At 51.2% G+C, this 14,376-nt stretch overlaps 1 protein-coding gene across 2 annotated transcripts in view; it reads right to left on the bottom strand.

The window, feature by feature from the left end:
• Positions 1–14,376, bottom strand: part of NUP210 (nucleoporin 210) — a 105,300-nt gene that overhangs the window by 27,222 nt on the left and 63,702 nt on the right. For both annotated transcript variants that reach the window (XR_012011492.1, XM_072784974.1), the window contains exons 17-24: positions 13,940–14,132; positions 13,184–13,290; positions 11,072–11,176; positions 10,882–10,983; positions 3,257–3,385; positions 1,855–1,982; positions 1,630–1,765; positions 18–80 (exon numbers count right to left, since the gene is read on the bottom strand). Coding sequence is in view for 1 of the 2 variants with exons in the window: in XM_072784974.1 (XP_072641075.1) it covers positions 18–80; positions 1,630–1,765; positions 1,855–1,982; positions 3,257–3,385; positions 10,882–10,983; positions 11,072–11,176; positions 13,184–13,290; positions 13,940–14,132 (963 nt within the window). In the remaining variant the exon portion in view is untranslated. The remainder of the gene's footprint in view (positions 1–17; positions 81–1,629; positions 1,766–1,854; positions 1,983–3,256; positions 3,386–10,881; positions 10,984–11,071; positions 11,177–13,183; positions 13,291–13,939; positions 14,133–14,376) is intronic.

Consider the following 14,376-nt stretch of genomic DNA (forward strand, 5'->3'; position numbering starts at 1 on the left):
AGGCCTTTGGCTCCTACCTGCATCATGGCCCCAATGATCAGCGTCACTTTCCTGGGAATCAGCCTAAATGGAGGAAAGACCTGCATGTGGAAACACAAGAAAGAAGGGGCCACTGTGTTCCAAGCTTACACAGCCGGGCAGAATTCACCCTGAATATGTTCAAGGAGAGGGACACCTGGCGCCTAGACATCCCTCCTCTGTGGGAGGGGACTGGTGAGGAGCCTGGAGGAGCCTGAGGGTCTCAGCCTACCCGTGGGCCTGAGGATCTGTGGTTCCTTAGGACACTCTCTGCTGTTCGCAGCCATTCATTTTGCCAGACGTGAAACCCCATGAAAATAAACACATCTTCTTCATGTAAGACGCCCCCTTTAGGGCGTGGTTCTCACCGCATGGTCCCCTGAACCAGCAGTAGCTGTGTCACCTGAGAACCATCGGAAATACACATTCTCCGGCCCACCTTAATCTATGGAATTGGAATGGGGGAGGTCCTGAAATCTGTGTTTTAACAAGTCCTCCAGGGGATTCTGATGCTTGTCAAAGTTCACATTCCACTGCCTTCAAGATTCTCCTCCTTGCACTGAATTTCTCCAATTTCTACTGAGAAGTTGCCTGTGAACAGTTATCTTCCTCAACGCCCTTCAAACTTCTCAGATGAAGAAAGAGGGGCTTGGGGAGCGGGCAGGGACAAGGATGCCCTTGTCTCTGCCGCACAGAGAGCCCAACCTCTTCCCCTTGCCTCCCCCAGTCCCTGCCTAGCAGGAGCATAGGAAGAGCCTGTACGGTGAACGAACATGCCAGTCGGCCAAGGGGCTGCTTTGTGCATAAGGATTAGTCTCTGTAGGGCTGTGCTATTTATAGGCAGACATGAATTCTTCTTCAGCAAAAGAAAGGAACCCTTGCATCCAGAGGCACAAACCACAACCACCAGCTCCAGAACAGTTTAATATCCAGTCTCTAGCCCCCGTGTGGAGACAAGACCTGTGGTGGACGCTGGCAGGAGGCAAGCAGTTGAGGGCTGCAGCAGCAGGAGAAACTTGGACATGAATTTCTGGCCATGGCTGCCTTGGCCCCAGGGACTGGGAGGCTCCTATGAAAACCTGATGCCACAAGACAGTCCCAAGTCACACACGGAGAGTACTCCAGAGCTCCCTGCTTGCTCCAGGACCTGCCAGCTCCAGGAGCTTCCACCAGAAAAGCCCACTGTCTCACGGTCAGTTCAGACTGGCTACTAGGACGTGCTTCTACACGTGAGCCTAATCAGTCTGCAGCTTCTCCCCAGCCACTCCTTTCTGGCACTTCAGGGTTTCAAGGCTAGTCCACCACTGCCCTGCTGTGTGACAAGTGGCCCCCCTTCTCTGAGTCATATCCTGCCCTCCCCCACGTCCCAGAGGGAGATTCAAGTAGCCCGGCCCCCTCCCTCTGGTGCTGCCTCCCCAGGCCTCTAGGACTGAGGATGGTTCCCTTTTAATCAGAGGACATCACAGAGCATAGATTTTAATAAGGGTTCTCCACAGCAGCTTCCTGGATGACCCCTAGGACTCCTAGCCCATCACAAAAATGACACGCTTCCTACTCCAAGCGCATGCACGCTGGACTGATCCCACAGGGCGGGAGGGGAAACCGCTTTACCTCAATCTGTTGTGGGGCCGAGTTGATCCGCTGTCCAGCTTTATCAGTCACAGTCGCGGTGAGACTGGTCTGGCCTATGGCCACACCATGGACACGGAACGTGGCGGTATAGTTGTCAAGGGCTTCGTCAAGGGCCCTGGAACAGAGGGAAGGGATGTGACTTCTCCCCAGAACCTGCCAGTGCTGTCCCTGAGATGGCTTCCTTTGACCCCCGGGGGGACTCACACCAACGTGATGATCTGAGAAGCCGCTCGGAGCTTCAGGTCCATGAAGGCAAAGTATTTGGCCAGGAAAGGCTTCTTGTGAAAGTCCAGCACACGGACATACGCCTTGACTGTCTTCCCAATCTCCACCTGTATCATGGGGGACAGAGATTCAGGGTGGCCTTTTTTTAAATAATTTTTTTAAAGATTTTATTTATTTATTCATGAGAGACAGAGAGAGAGACAGAGAGAAAGGGGCAGAGACACAGGCAGAGGGAGAAGTAGGCTCCATGCAGGGAGCCCGACATGGGACTCGATCCTGGGACTCCAGGATCACACCCTGGGCTGAAGGCAGATGCTAAACCGCTGAGCCACCCCGGGATCCCCTTTTTATAATTTTTTTTAAAAATATTTTATTCAGGATGGCCTTTGAATGACTAATGCTATCACCTGTGGCACTCTAAGGCTTTCTACTAAAGCGTCTGTGACCTCCAACCCACAGACCCAGGGTGAGCTCCAATCAGCCAGTCAACAAATGAAAATCAATTCAGCGCTTATTGTATACAAGGGGCCTTGGGGGATACTTGGATGCATAAATTACACTCCCTGCTCTTAAAGAACTAAGAATCTAATTACAGTGATAAGATGAGGCCAGAATAGCATACAGTAGGCATTCAATAAGTGCTCATTGACCAGCTCACACCTGGCAGCATATAATACATACAGGAAGAACCTTAGGCTAAAAGAGTCAGAAATGCTCAGTGAAGAAACAGAAGTCTGATCAGGAAATAAGACCACAGAAGGAATATTTGAGGCTAAGAGGATACTGGCTTTTCAAGTACTCTAAGCAGCTCAAACATTCCCCTTTTAATTACTAACCATCCTCTCCAGTCCAAAAAATAGGAACCTGATAGCAACCTCTGTAAGCCTACCTGTAGTTCCTTCAGGTATTTGGAGCAATAAAAATGCCCTCTTTAAAGAAAAGCTTAGATCTATTATGTATTCCTTTTACAAAAGCATTGGCATTTATGCATTTTATTCACTTGCCACTAAGATTGCCAAGAATCCAAAATCCATGTACCAGGGAGAAAATTGACAATCAAGAACCTACAGCAGCTAGAGGTCAGGAAGTCTCAAGTTGGGGCTAATGAGGAAACAACTTCGGGCAGGATTTATAGCTGAGCTTTACTGATGGCAACTGGCATAAAGAAGTATAGCCTCAGAGCTCGCTCTACATTGTGCACATGGAGGGACCGAGGCGAGACAGCACTATCTGCTGGAAGCCACTCAGGGGGTGGGTACGGGGACTCAGAAACCAGGAGAAAGAGCAAAGGGCACAAGGAAAAGAACTCTCCTAGTCTCACCATTCTCCCCATCTCTGTGAACCAGCAGCGAGGGGCCGTATTTAGGAAGCTGCTACTGACCTTGTCAACCACGCGGACATAGAGCTCCTGAATGTCTGAGACGTATACGTCTGCCTTTGCCGGGGCCGGGAAGGCTAGGCACAGGTCATGGATCATGATGGTCGACATGCCCGGGAACAGAGGGTGCACCTGCAAGGTTGGAGAGGGGCTCAGTCCTTCGGGCCACCACCCATGAGGCACGGTCTCCAGGAGACCTCCAGACCAAGGCTCAGAAGCAGCAGACAAAGAAAATCCTAACCCAAATACTGCCCCATCTACTCCTCATTAGGAGCCCCTGCTTCCAGCCAGGGGAAGGGCCTGCAATGTAAAATAGTAGAGCTGGGATGGATCCCAGAGAGCATTTACTTCAACTTGGTGCAATTTGTGAGAAGGAAAAAATGTAAGTTGCTCAAAGCAGGGCAGTCTGTGGCCACGAGGCACCCAGCAACTGGGAGGTAGAACAAGGGTTCAAACCCAGGATTTCATGTTCCCTGTGCAGGCCACCTGCCCAGAAGCTCTGGCAACAGTAGAGTGTTATACATGACATAGCTCCTTTCTGAATTCAGCTCTCACCTCACAAGTCTTAATCTGACCCCACAGAATCTCAGAACCTGTCAAGGGACCCCAGAGGCCACCATGGTCTCAAGTGTGAGCTCTGTGAGTCTCATTCATCCTGATGTTCATTTCTGCCTCAGCCATGTTTGAAGCAGAGACCTCATGAACACTGAGAGGATGGATATACCTGAGCCACTGTGTTCCAGTCTTCATTGCAGACTCCCCGCCCCCCACTTTAAACCTCCTTCCTGCCCTATCTGCTTCTGGGATCCCACTTTCACAAGCACCTCTCCCCAGATGAGCTGTACCATACTCACTGTCTCATGCTGCAGAGAGACTAGCAGTGATGTGCGGTACTGCTTAGGCATGTATCTCAACTGGGTGGTCTGGGGGCTCGGCAAGTGGGGGGCAAACCACGGAGCTGGTGGGGGAGTCTAGAGGGCTGCTTCCCATCTCTGTCCGGCCCTGCTGGCTGCAGTTTGTGGTGTTATAGTCATTTGGTGGTGGCAGGGGGAGAAGGGTGAGTTATAGTGAATAGGTGCTTGCAAAGCTAGAATTTTGATACCAAGAACCTGTTGGGGCAGAGGGGAAGGAGGGAGAACAGGTTTCTGGCTCTAAGGAGACAGCCAAGTGTGATCACATCATATCCAGCATAAAACCCTTCAAAGACTGCCCAGAGAGGGCATCCAAATCCTTAACATGTCCTATAAGAACCTGGCACGAGCTGGCCCTTGCCCATGGCTCTCATGTTATTACAAACCACGCTCCCTCACTACTGTCAGGCTCCAGACACAGTTCTGCTCTGTTCCTCAATGCCAACTAGCGCCTGCCTGCCTCAGGGCCACACAGCCCATCTTAACAACCTGGGGCTTTCCTCCCCACATACCCCGTGTTCACCTGCTGGCTCCTTCTCATCCTTCAGGCTTCTGCTCAAGCATCCTTCCTCAGGAAAGTCTTCCCGAATTAGAGAAAGCTTCTTCACTACCTCCGCTCATTTCTCCTGGTGCAGCTTTACTGCATGTGATTCGGCCATGTCAGAGCCCACGGTCTAGTGTCCATCCTCCCACAGGTTGTGGCCTCAGGACTGGGCCTAGCATCTGGCACAGGCTCACCCCCCAATAAATATGTATTGATTAGACCAAGATCCAGGGTCACAGCTCTAGGTCACTGTAGTTACAGCAAAGAAACCTGGCACTCCAGCCTGCTTGCTTAGCTTTAATTTTAGCTTTGCTAAGACCTAGAAATTCTAGGGGGAAGAAAAGAGTCTGTAAATCCATGGACCCTCATCTCTTTGGGAAGCGCTGATTCTGGTCCAACTCCTTCAATGCGCATATGGGGAAACTGAGGCCCACACAGGGTGGGAACCCAGCCTCAAAGGGGCAGCACTGGGGAGGAAACCCAGGTGCCCAAGGTCCCAGTTTAGGGTTCCTTCTACCACACTCTGCCACTTCCCAGAGTGGGACGTCTCTAGCAACCACAATGGAACTGTGAGCAGGGGAGGACAGGGCCTGCTGGAACAGGCCAGAGCCGGGGCAGGCCCAAGCCCACAGTTAGCTGGGGGCATGAGGAGTCACAAGCTTGGCCATGCTGGAAACTGCCAGTATCACTAAGCTCAAGGGCACCTCAATGCAGATGAGGCGTGCCCAAGTTATGCCACACGGTGACTTAAAAGTCGATTAACAAAGATCCCAGAGCGGAAATCATGATGGTATTCCACTGCGATGCCCGTGCAATCTGAGCCGTCGCCAACCCAAGTGTGGTATTAAATAAGGGCTGGGGAGTAGGCGCCTGGGAATCACCAGGCCTCCCATTTTGCCAAGGACGATTCACCCTGGCTTATTCCTTTTCCCTCAACGAAAGCACATTTAAATTTTGAGAGAGAAATGAGAACTTTCTTTGAAAACCTAATTCAAGGCTCCAATCTAATCCTCCTGCAGAAGTTATTGCTGTCAGGAGCTGGCACGTCCTTCACAGCACCACGAAATTACATGTTGCACTGGCTGCTGATAGACCCACGCAGGGGAATGCATGGCAGGCTTTTTCTTTTTCTTTTTTTCTCTCCTTCGAAAGGACCATTTTGCACATTTTAAACAAAGACAGAAAATGGTGATGGGGAAATCAATCTGTTTTCCACTTGATTTCCCAGAGGCTGGACGTCCAGCCACCTTCCGGGTGACAGACGCAAGGGCGGCATCAAGTGGTCTGGCCTGCACCCTCCCTGCTGGCCCGCACCAGCTCACCTCGCCCCTGCCGAGGAAGGCTTCAAGGGAGAGCTTGCCGGGCCACTTGGGAGACACACTACTCTTGGGGAAGCGAAGGCATTTGCCAGGCAGCTGGTGGCAGAGCTGGGAACTGCCTCGCCGCTAACCCTGGGCTGTGGCGTGTCTGGTTCTCTGGTCTGGGCATTCTGGATCTCCTTGCGTGACTGACATTCAGGAGGATGTGCATGCAGGATAGGAGGAGGGGAAAATCCAGGCCTAGAGTGAATTCTAATTTCTAAGTGTTGAAAGCGCCACCTCAGAACTTCAGTGAGTACTGAGCCAAGAGGAAAGTCCTGTCATCTCTTCAGAGACGATGAATGCATTACTGCTCATTAAGACACTGGTGGCAGAGCCAGAGGCGGCCCCCCTCCCGAGTAGGCTGTAGCTGTGAGGTCTGTTTGTGCCCACCCGGACCCAAGGTTTTGCCTGTGCCACTTCTGTTCCTCGCTTCCCTGGGCCCCCACACACTTCAGACTTGTCCCTTGATGGGTGGCATTTATAGAAGAGCAAGGACCCTATAAATACTTGTAATCATCACAGGAACCATCAGCTCCTGATTCCTATTATAGCATGCCTGTCAGTGGTATGTGGTGAATTGGGCCATGCCACGCGAGTGTTGGGGTCCTTTGCCCCTGACTAGACACCCTTGAGACCTGTAGGGGGTGACCACGAACACATGAAAATCATAGGCACTGAGAAGAGCCCTGGCTTGGACACTGGATGAAAATCTGTCCAGGGACCCCAGCTGGCCCTGAGGCTTCTGGCATGGCCAGGACTGGAACAGGTCCCTCTGTCCTCAGGTCATCCCCAGGGAGAAGAGCAGGACACACCCGAGTTCAAACCCTACGGCTGCCACCTGCTACCCACCTCAACTTTCTTCCTGATGCACCTCCTAGGATGTGCAATGTCACGACAGGCTGTGCAGCCCAGGACCAAGGAAATGGAGAAACACCGTGGCTCATGATTTGTTCACCACTGACGCCCAGCCCCAGGACCAACACCAATTTTTGCAGAATGGATGCATCACTTAAAGGTATTAAGTGCCTGGCACACAGTAGGTACCTCCCCCTGCTCTTATAATCACATGGATTCAGCGTGGAGGACTTAATTTGAAATGTAAAGAATCGGTGAGAAAAAAGAAACTCTAAATTTAAGTCAGGTAAACACTCCCAGGGGCAAGCCAGCCAAAAATGAAATAAAGGCCCCTCGTGGAGAGTTTTGGGGGTGCGTGCGCGCAGAATTCAGTGCAGCCAGGCGCGGCCCTTCATGCACTGTGTGGGCAGCACAGCCTCCATATGGCCCTGGTGCGTGAGCTCCCGGCTCCCTTCCAGAGACCCTCAGAAGCCGACACACACCCAGGAGCCATTCTTGCATCCTGAATGTATATCAATAAGAAAGAAAGAAACATTTTCTGTGAGCTAATTGAAGAACTGCTGTGGGCTTTCTTGTCTCTGTGATTAAGGGAAATGAGAATGTTGCTAATTAGCAGCTGGAAAATGCCAAAGAAATGTGTAAACGTCCTTCAGAAACAACCGTCTGAGAGAAGCTGCTAGGATCTGTCACCGATCATCAACGCTCCGTGAAAAATTTCTCCGGCAGCTTACGGAAGAGGCAGAGGGAACCCACCTTATCTCCATCCTGGGTGCAATGGTCTCTGCGCAGGCCCACACCAATGGGAAGCTGTGACCCCAGGGGTTGAGGTGCCTCCAGAACATCTTGTGGCACCTGCCACATGGGAGGCTCCTGGTGCTAGGCTTGTCCTGGGGGTCATGCCTGCACTGGACACTCCATCTCATGCCACAAGAGCCATAAAGGGATGAGACATATGAGCAAGGGCCAGTCCACAACCAAGAGTGAACCGCTGTGGTTCTTGACTGGAGAAGCCTGGCATCTGTTGCTGACGGGAATGGCACAGGGGTAACCCTACAACTGCAACATTGTAGGAGTTGAACAGGGGCTCATAGGTCTTCTAAGGAAACTTGACTCCAATGGTGGGATCCCATCCTGAGTCTTCCAGACAAGTGTCCCAGCTTGTTTGGCTGCCTCCAGAGATGGGGCACTCACTACCTACAGAGGCAGCTGTTCCAACATGGGCTCTCAGAAGCTCTTGTTCTTGGAGGAAAGTTCTCTGACTGCAGATCCATCCTCAGGGCTTATTCAAAATGTAAAGTGCGAGGTAAATGTGAGTATAGGGGCCCCCATGTATTGTTGGCACTGTACACATACTTCTGAAACTTGAAACTTCCCTCTTCTTGATAATGGGAGTTCTTTTTTTTTTTTTTTTTTTTTTAAGATTTTATTCACTTAGGGATGGCTAGTTGGCTCAGTGATTGAGCCTCTGCCTTTGGCTCAGGGCGTGATCCTGGAGTTCCAGGATCGAGTCCTGTGTCGGGCTCCCTGTGGGGAGCCTGCTTCTCCCTCTGCCTGTGTCTCTGCCCCTCTCTCTCTCTCTCTCTCATGAATAAATAAAATCTTTTTTAAAAAATATTTTATTCATTTGAGAGACTGAGAGAGACCGTGAGAGAGTGAAAGAGAGAGCAGGAGCCGGGGTGGGGGTGGGGCAAGGAGAAGAGGAGCAGAGGGAGAGGGAGAAAGAAGCAAACTCTCCACTGAGCAGGGAACCTGATGCAGAGCTTGATCTCAGGACCCTGGGATCATGACTGGAGCTATAAGGCAGACGCTTAACCACTGAGCCACCCAGGAGCCCCACTGGTAACAGGGAAGTTCTTTTTTAATCTTTAGAAATAAAGCAAAACAAGGCATATCTCAAGTAGTCAGAATTATTTACGATTTGAGCTTTTCCTTTTAATATGAAGGATGTGACAGCGAACACTCATTTACATGGCAGGAGCGATGGCCAGGAAATTATTCTTTCTTTTATAAAGAGAACAAAAATGCTCAGGGGACAGCTTCCTATGATCTCAGACCGCTAGCAACCCTCATGCTGCCTTCTAACAACACTCATTTATTCCCAGGTGCTGAGAGACAGTGTTTTTTGCTCGGATTTATAGTGACATGCCTACGAAGTCCTGCCAACTGAGACTCTGCCACTGAGAAGAACAGGAATATTATGACATGCTTCCTCACCCTTCACTGAGGGACTGAACCAGGAGAAGAGGTCCTCTCCACAGACAGGTAAAGACCAAGGTCAACCCCTGGAGGAGTTGTAAAAAAAACGTGTAAAAAAAAAACAAAAACAAAACAAATAACAAAAAACAAAAAAACCTGAATTGTCCTATAAAGACTCAAGCTACCAAAAAAGACACAAAAAGAAACAATGTGAATAGACCTATAACATAGGAAGACATTGAATTAATAATCAAGAAACTGCCCAGGAAGAAAATATCATGTCCTGATGGCTTCACTGGTTAATTCTACCAAACATTTAAGACTATTTATTACCAATTCTACGCAAACTCTTTCAAAAATAAGAAGGAACAGCTAAGTCATTCTGTGAGGCCAATGTTACCTGATACTCAAATCGGACAAAGAAATCCCAGGAGAGAAAAGCACAGACCAGTATCTCTTAGGACTATGAACATAAACTCAACAAAGTACTAGCAAATGGAATCCAGTTACCTGTAAAAAGAATTATACATCATGATCAAGTAGCATTTGTCCCAGAAATGTAAGGTTGGTTTAACATCTGAAAGGCAATTAACGTAATACATCGTACATCATATCAACAGAATACAAAACAAAAGCCATATCATTATTTCAAGAGACATAGAAAAAGCATTTGACAAAATCCAACACTCTCTTGTGTATGTATGTAAGAACAGGGAGGAGACAGCTAGAGCATATGGATGCTCTCAAGGTGATGAAAATCACCTGACCGTAGTCCTGGAGGTACCTATGAGTGTACTAAATACCATTGACTTGCACCCTTTATTTTTTAAAAATATTTTACTTATTTATGTAAGATAGAGGGTAAGGCGAGGGAAGGAGCAGAGGGAGAAGCAGACTTCCCACTGAGCAGGGAGCCCGACAACGCTGGGCTCAATCCTGAGACTCTAGGAATATGACCTGAGCTGAAGACAAATGCTTCACCAACTGAACCACCCAGGTGCCCCTGTATACTTTAAGTGCATGAATTGTATGGTAATGTGAATTAAACCACAAGAAAGCTGTTATTAAAAAAAAACAAAAGGCAGGGTGCCTGGGTGACTCAGTTGGGTAAGTATCTGACTCTTGGTTTTGGCTGGGATTGAGATCTTGGGGTTGTGAGATCAAACCCCGCGTTGGGCTCTGCACTCAGTGTGGAATCTGTTTGGGATTCTCTCTCTCTTCCTCTCCCTCTGCTCTCTCTCTCTCTTCCTCTCTAAAATAAATAAATAAATCTGTAAAAAGCCTATTTAAAAAATCAGCCAGCCTATATAGCACATGGAAAAAAATTACGGTGCAATCCCTGACAAAGGCGGAATGCTAAATCCTTCTATACCTCAGGCACAGCTAAGTCAATATTTGCCCAAATACAGAGAGGGTCAAGAATATGGAAAAATAGAAAAAGCTGATACACCTTTCAAAAGCAATCTTTCTTATTGTTGTTAGAGTGGTGCTCATATAACAATGTTTTAAATGAAAGATTGAAAAGGAACCGTTAGTTAACTAATGGTGCGGGTAGTTTGTGGACATGGAACAAAAGTCACAAAGGTAGCTCACAAAGGATCCAAGTTTCACAAATAATGAATCAGAGACTCTAAAAACCTTGCTAATTGCATCTGATTGTGATTAAGTGCCTACTTTTGAAATAACCAATCTAATCTGTTAAACCCAAGGCCACTGGGATGAGGAATGACAAGGAAGGTGGAGACAGGGCCCTGCACTCACCGTGGCCACGCCTCTGGCCTCCTGGTAGGCCACCTTGATGATGTCTGTGGTGCTGGTGTTGAGGAAGAAGTAGCCAGAGCCTTCTCTGATGTGCAGCTCTACCTGCAAGGAGGGGTCAGCCTGGGTGTCAGAGGCGAAGGGGCCCCTGGGGGTGACGTCCTGGTGGCACATGGCAGGGCAAGGACTGTACCTGCACGCTGGGGTGGTGGTAGATGGTCACCTCTTCAGGGCTCACCCTCACGTCCTCTACCAGGATGAGTTCTATGGAGGCCGACACAGGCACAAGAGGATCGTACTGGAGGGGCAAGGCAGCACTATCAGACCCAAGGCAATGATGGGCCAACCCTGGGCCAGCCCGCGGGCTTCCCCCCTGAAAGAGCAGCACTCAAATCCCCGTGTCCTGGCGTCACCCCAGGGCACTCTTATGTTGGAGACACAAGACCCAGTAAAACCATCACGCTTCGAGCCCAGCCAAGAGGCCACATCCCTTTGAGATGTCCAATAATTCTGTCAAGGCTGGCACCCTCTCCTGCCTGGCAGGCCCCATGAGACGGATGATTCACACACACCCTAGGAAAGCGGGGGTACATAGTTAATGACCCCTGCATGTGCAAGGGATTGGGCCTGGGCAAACAGTGAAGGCGCTGAGAAGAGGAGGTGTCCTCACAGTGGGTTCACAAAGACACAAGCACAGCCCCTCACTCCCTTGGGTGGTGCACATATCTGAGTGTGTGACACCTGCCACGTGTCCTTCCAGGGAGACTGCTGGACCCACCTGCTCCTCACGTGCCTGAGCATCTACATAGTGCCTGGCACCGTGCTAGCCCTTGGGCAAGGATGCAAATTTAATCTAATGTCAGGATTCAGGGGATCCCTGGGTGGCGCAGCGGTTTAGCGCCTGCCTTTGGCCCAGGGCGCGATCCTGGAGACCCAGGATCCAGGATCCTGGAGACCCGTGTGTGTGTGTGTGTGTGTGACTATCATAAATAAATAAAAATTAAAATATATATATATGTGTATTTCTAAACAAAACAAAACAAAACAAAACAAAACAAAACAAAAATGTCAGGATTCAAACAGGAAGTAAGGGTGTGTCAGAACCCAGGGTAGGTTGTGAAGGCAGAGGGGACAGGATGGGGGTGGGAGGGACTCTCGGGTGAGCAGACACCAAGGAAGTGAAGGTGTGGGTGATATTACTAGAGAAATACCCACAGGCCATGGAGCCTAAGTGAAGAGGCCCTGCAGGGGGAGGGCCAAGGGGCCATCCACAGCCAAGGGACCTCCTACACAGGTGGGGACAGGCAACCCAGGCTTAAGCCACCAGGGGCATGCAGGTGTGCTCCTCAGGGCTACGTTCCCCAGGCTGGACTCAATGCTGCTCCCACTGGGCCCCACTTTCTCCAAGTGCTTCCCTTGCTCCCCACTACCCAGGAGACAACGCCAAGCTCCTTATCCTATCCTGGCACTGAGGAGCTCTTGGAACCCAGTCTACCTTCTCCTTCCAGCTATTATCTGCTGCCTTCACCCTCTACACAACCATGTTGACTGCTGCCCCTCCCCTGATGATGGGGTGGGATCATCCAGGCAGGACCACTCCTGGGGAGCCCTTCCCATGCCTTTCTCATATGCACCCACTTGCCACCCACAAGCAGCACCTCCCCTGAGGGCCCAGGAGATGCTGCGGTAGGGAGGTCAGGTTCAATGGGACTTGGCCCTGGGCATGCAGACGGTGGCAACAGTGTACATGGGGGAGGATGGTGTCTGTATCATGGTGGGGGGAGGGGGCACGAGGGGATCTGAGACCTGGGGCAGCTTCAGTGCCTAGGTTTCAGGGACCACTTTGCAGAGAGGCTGCCATCATGGCTGGGACAACGACCAGGAGGCCACCTGGCAGGGAGGAGTAAAGGGAAGGAGGGGGACGGCGTTCCAGGCATGCAGTCACAGAAGCCCGAGCCACCTGGGCACATTCTTGGCTGGGCTGTGTGGTCAGGGCCGTATGGGAGAAGAGGCTGGACGCATGAGCATGAGGGTTCCCAAAGCTGTGTGCCGGGACCGCGAGGGGCCAGGGCCAGGCTGCCTTCAGGTTGGATCCTGCCAGTTGCCTGGATGCCAGGCATGTGGGATGGGGTAGTGGAGGCAGGGGGCCAGCAGGAAGGCACCCCAGCTCAAGGGAGCCCACAGCACTAGGTTCCAGGACAGGTTAGTGAATGGAGGGGGCTCAGGGGGCTCAGGACGCTCAGACAGCGGGCAGGATGTGAGCGGGGGAGGGAGGGGACTCCCTGCCCGGGGCCCAGGAAGATACCAGCTGCTCCACTCTGGCTCTGTTGAGGTGGGACTGCTGGTAGCCCATCGCAGTGGCTGAGATGGCTGTGGTCCCCGATGCCTCGTGAACCAAGATAGCCTGCAAACCTGAATCCAGGGAGAGGAGAGCAGATGTTGGGTTTTTGCCTGCTGGTGGCCTCTGAAGCAGCCCCTCCCTATTCCTGGTTTGCAATCTCCACGGTCCTAGGAGACGCCTGGGAGGCTCAGAGGTTGAGCTCTGAGGTTCAGCTCAGGGCGTGACCCCAGGGTCCTGGGATCAAGTCCTGCATCCAGCTCCCTGCAGGGAGCCTGCTTCTCCCTCTGCCTGTGTCTCTGCCTCTCTCTGTGTGTCTCTCATAAATAAATAGATAAAATCTTTTTAAAAAATCTATCTCCACGGTCCTAAAAATACACAACTGAGTTTGTTTAAACTGTATGTACCGTAAGAGTTAGCAGGCCCTGAGCAAAGTTCCACAGTGCAGCCTCGGGGAGCCGCACTGGCCTCAACCTTTGGCTGCGGTCAGCTTGATAGGAGCGGCATGGCTCAAAGCAGAATGGGTCTCCGGGGCCGGCACAGATGAGTACGACCTGGGACGAGAGACTCACCCACCCTGAGCCTGAGCCTGTCTGCCCACCCCTGAAATAGGGATTCAGCCCATCCCAGGTAGCAGTTGCCAGGAGCCCTACTCAGCACACCCGTCGTCTGTCCAGGGTTTCACTACACTCTGTCCTCCTGGACATTCGGCACCCAGCTCACCGTGCAACTTCTTCTGGCCACTCCCATCATCCCGGGCCACCAGCTGCATGGGCAGGTCAAGCTTGATGCTGGCCAGCAATGGCCTGGTTGACTCCCACTGGATGTTCAGAGAGCTGAAGTTGTCGAATCTGCGTCCCTGCTGGTCATAGGCAGCCAGGTCCAGCAGGGGGTTGCGGTGACTAGAGACTGGTACCTGCAAGAGGCAAGAGTCAAACATCCTGGCCACTCTAGAACCAGGCACTGCTGCTCTTGACCACGCAGGGCATCCTGGCTCTGGCTGGCTGTGTTTGGGGCTCCCTGGTTCCTGGTGATAGAGGAGGGTAAGTCACTGCTACCCAGTTGTCAAGATGCCTCATAGCCCCCGTCCAACCTGGCCTACTCCAGCCCATGGTTCTCAAGGAGGGACAAGTTTGCTCCCCCAGGGGACACTGATGTCT

Source organism: Canis lupus, chromosome 19, assembly GCF_048164855.1.
Source record: "Canis lupus baileyi chromosome 19, mCanLup2.hap1, whole genome shotgun sequence".
NCBI lineage: Eukaryota > Metazoa > Chordata > Mammalia > Carnivora > Canidae > Canis > Canis lupus.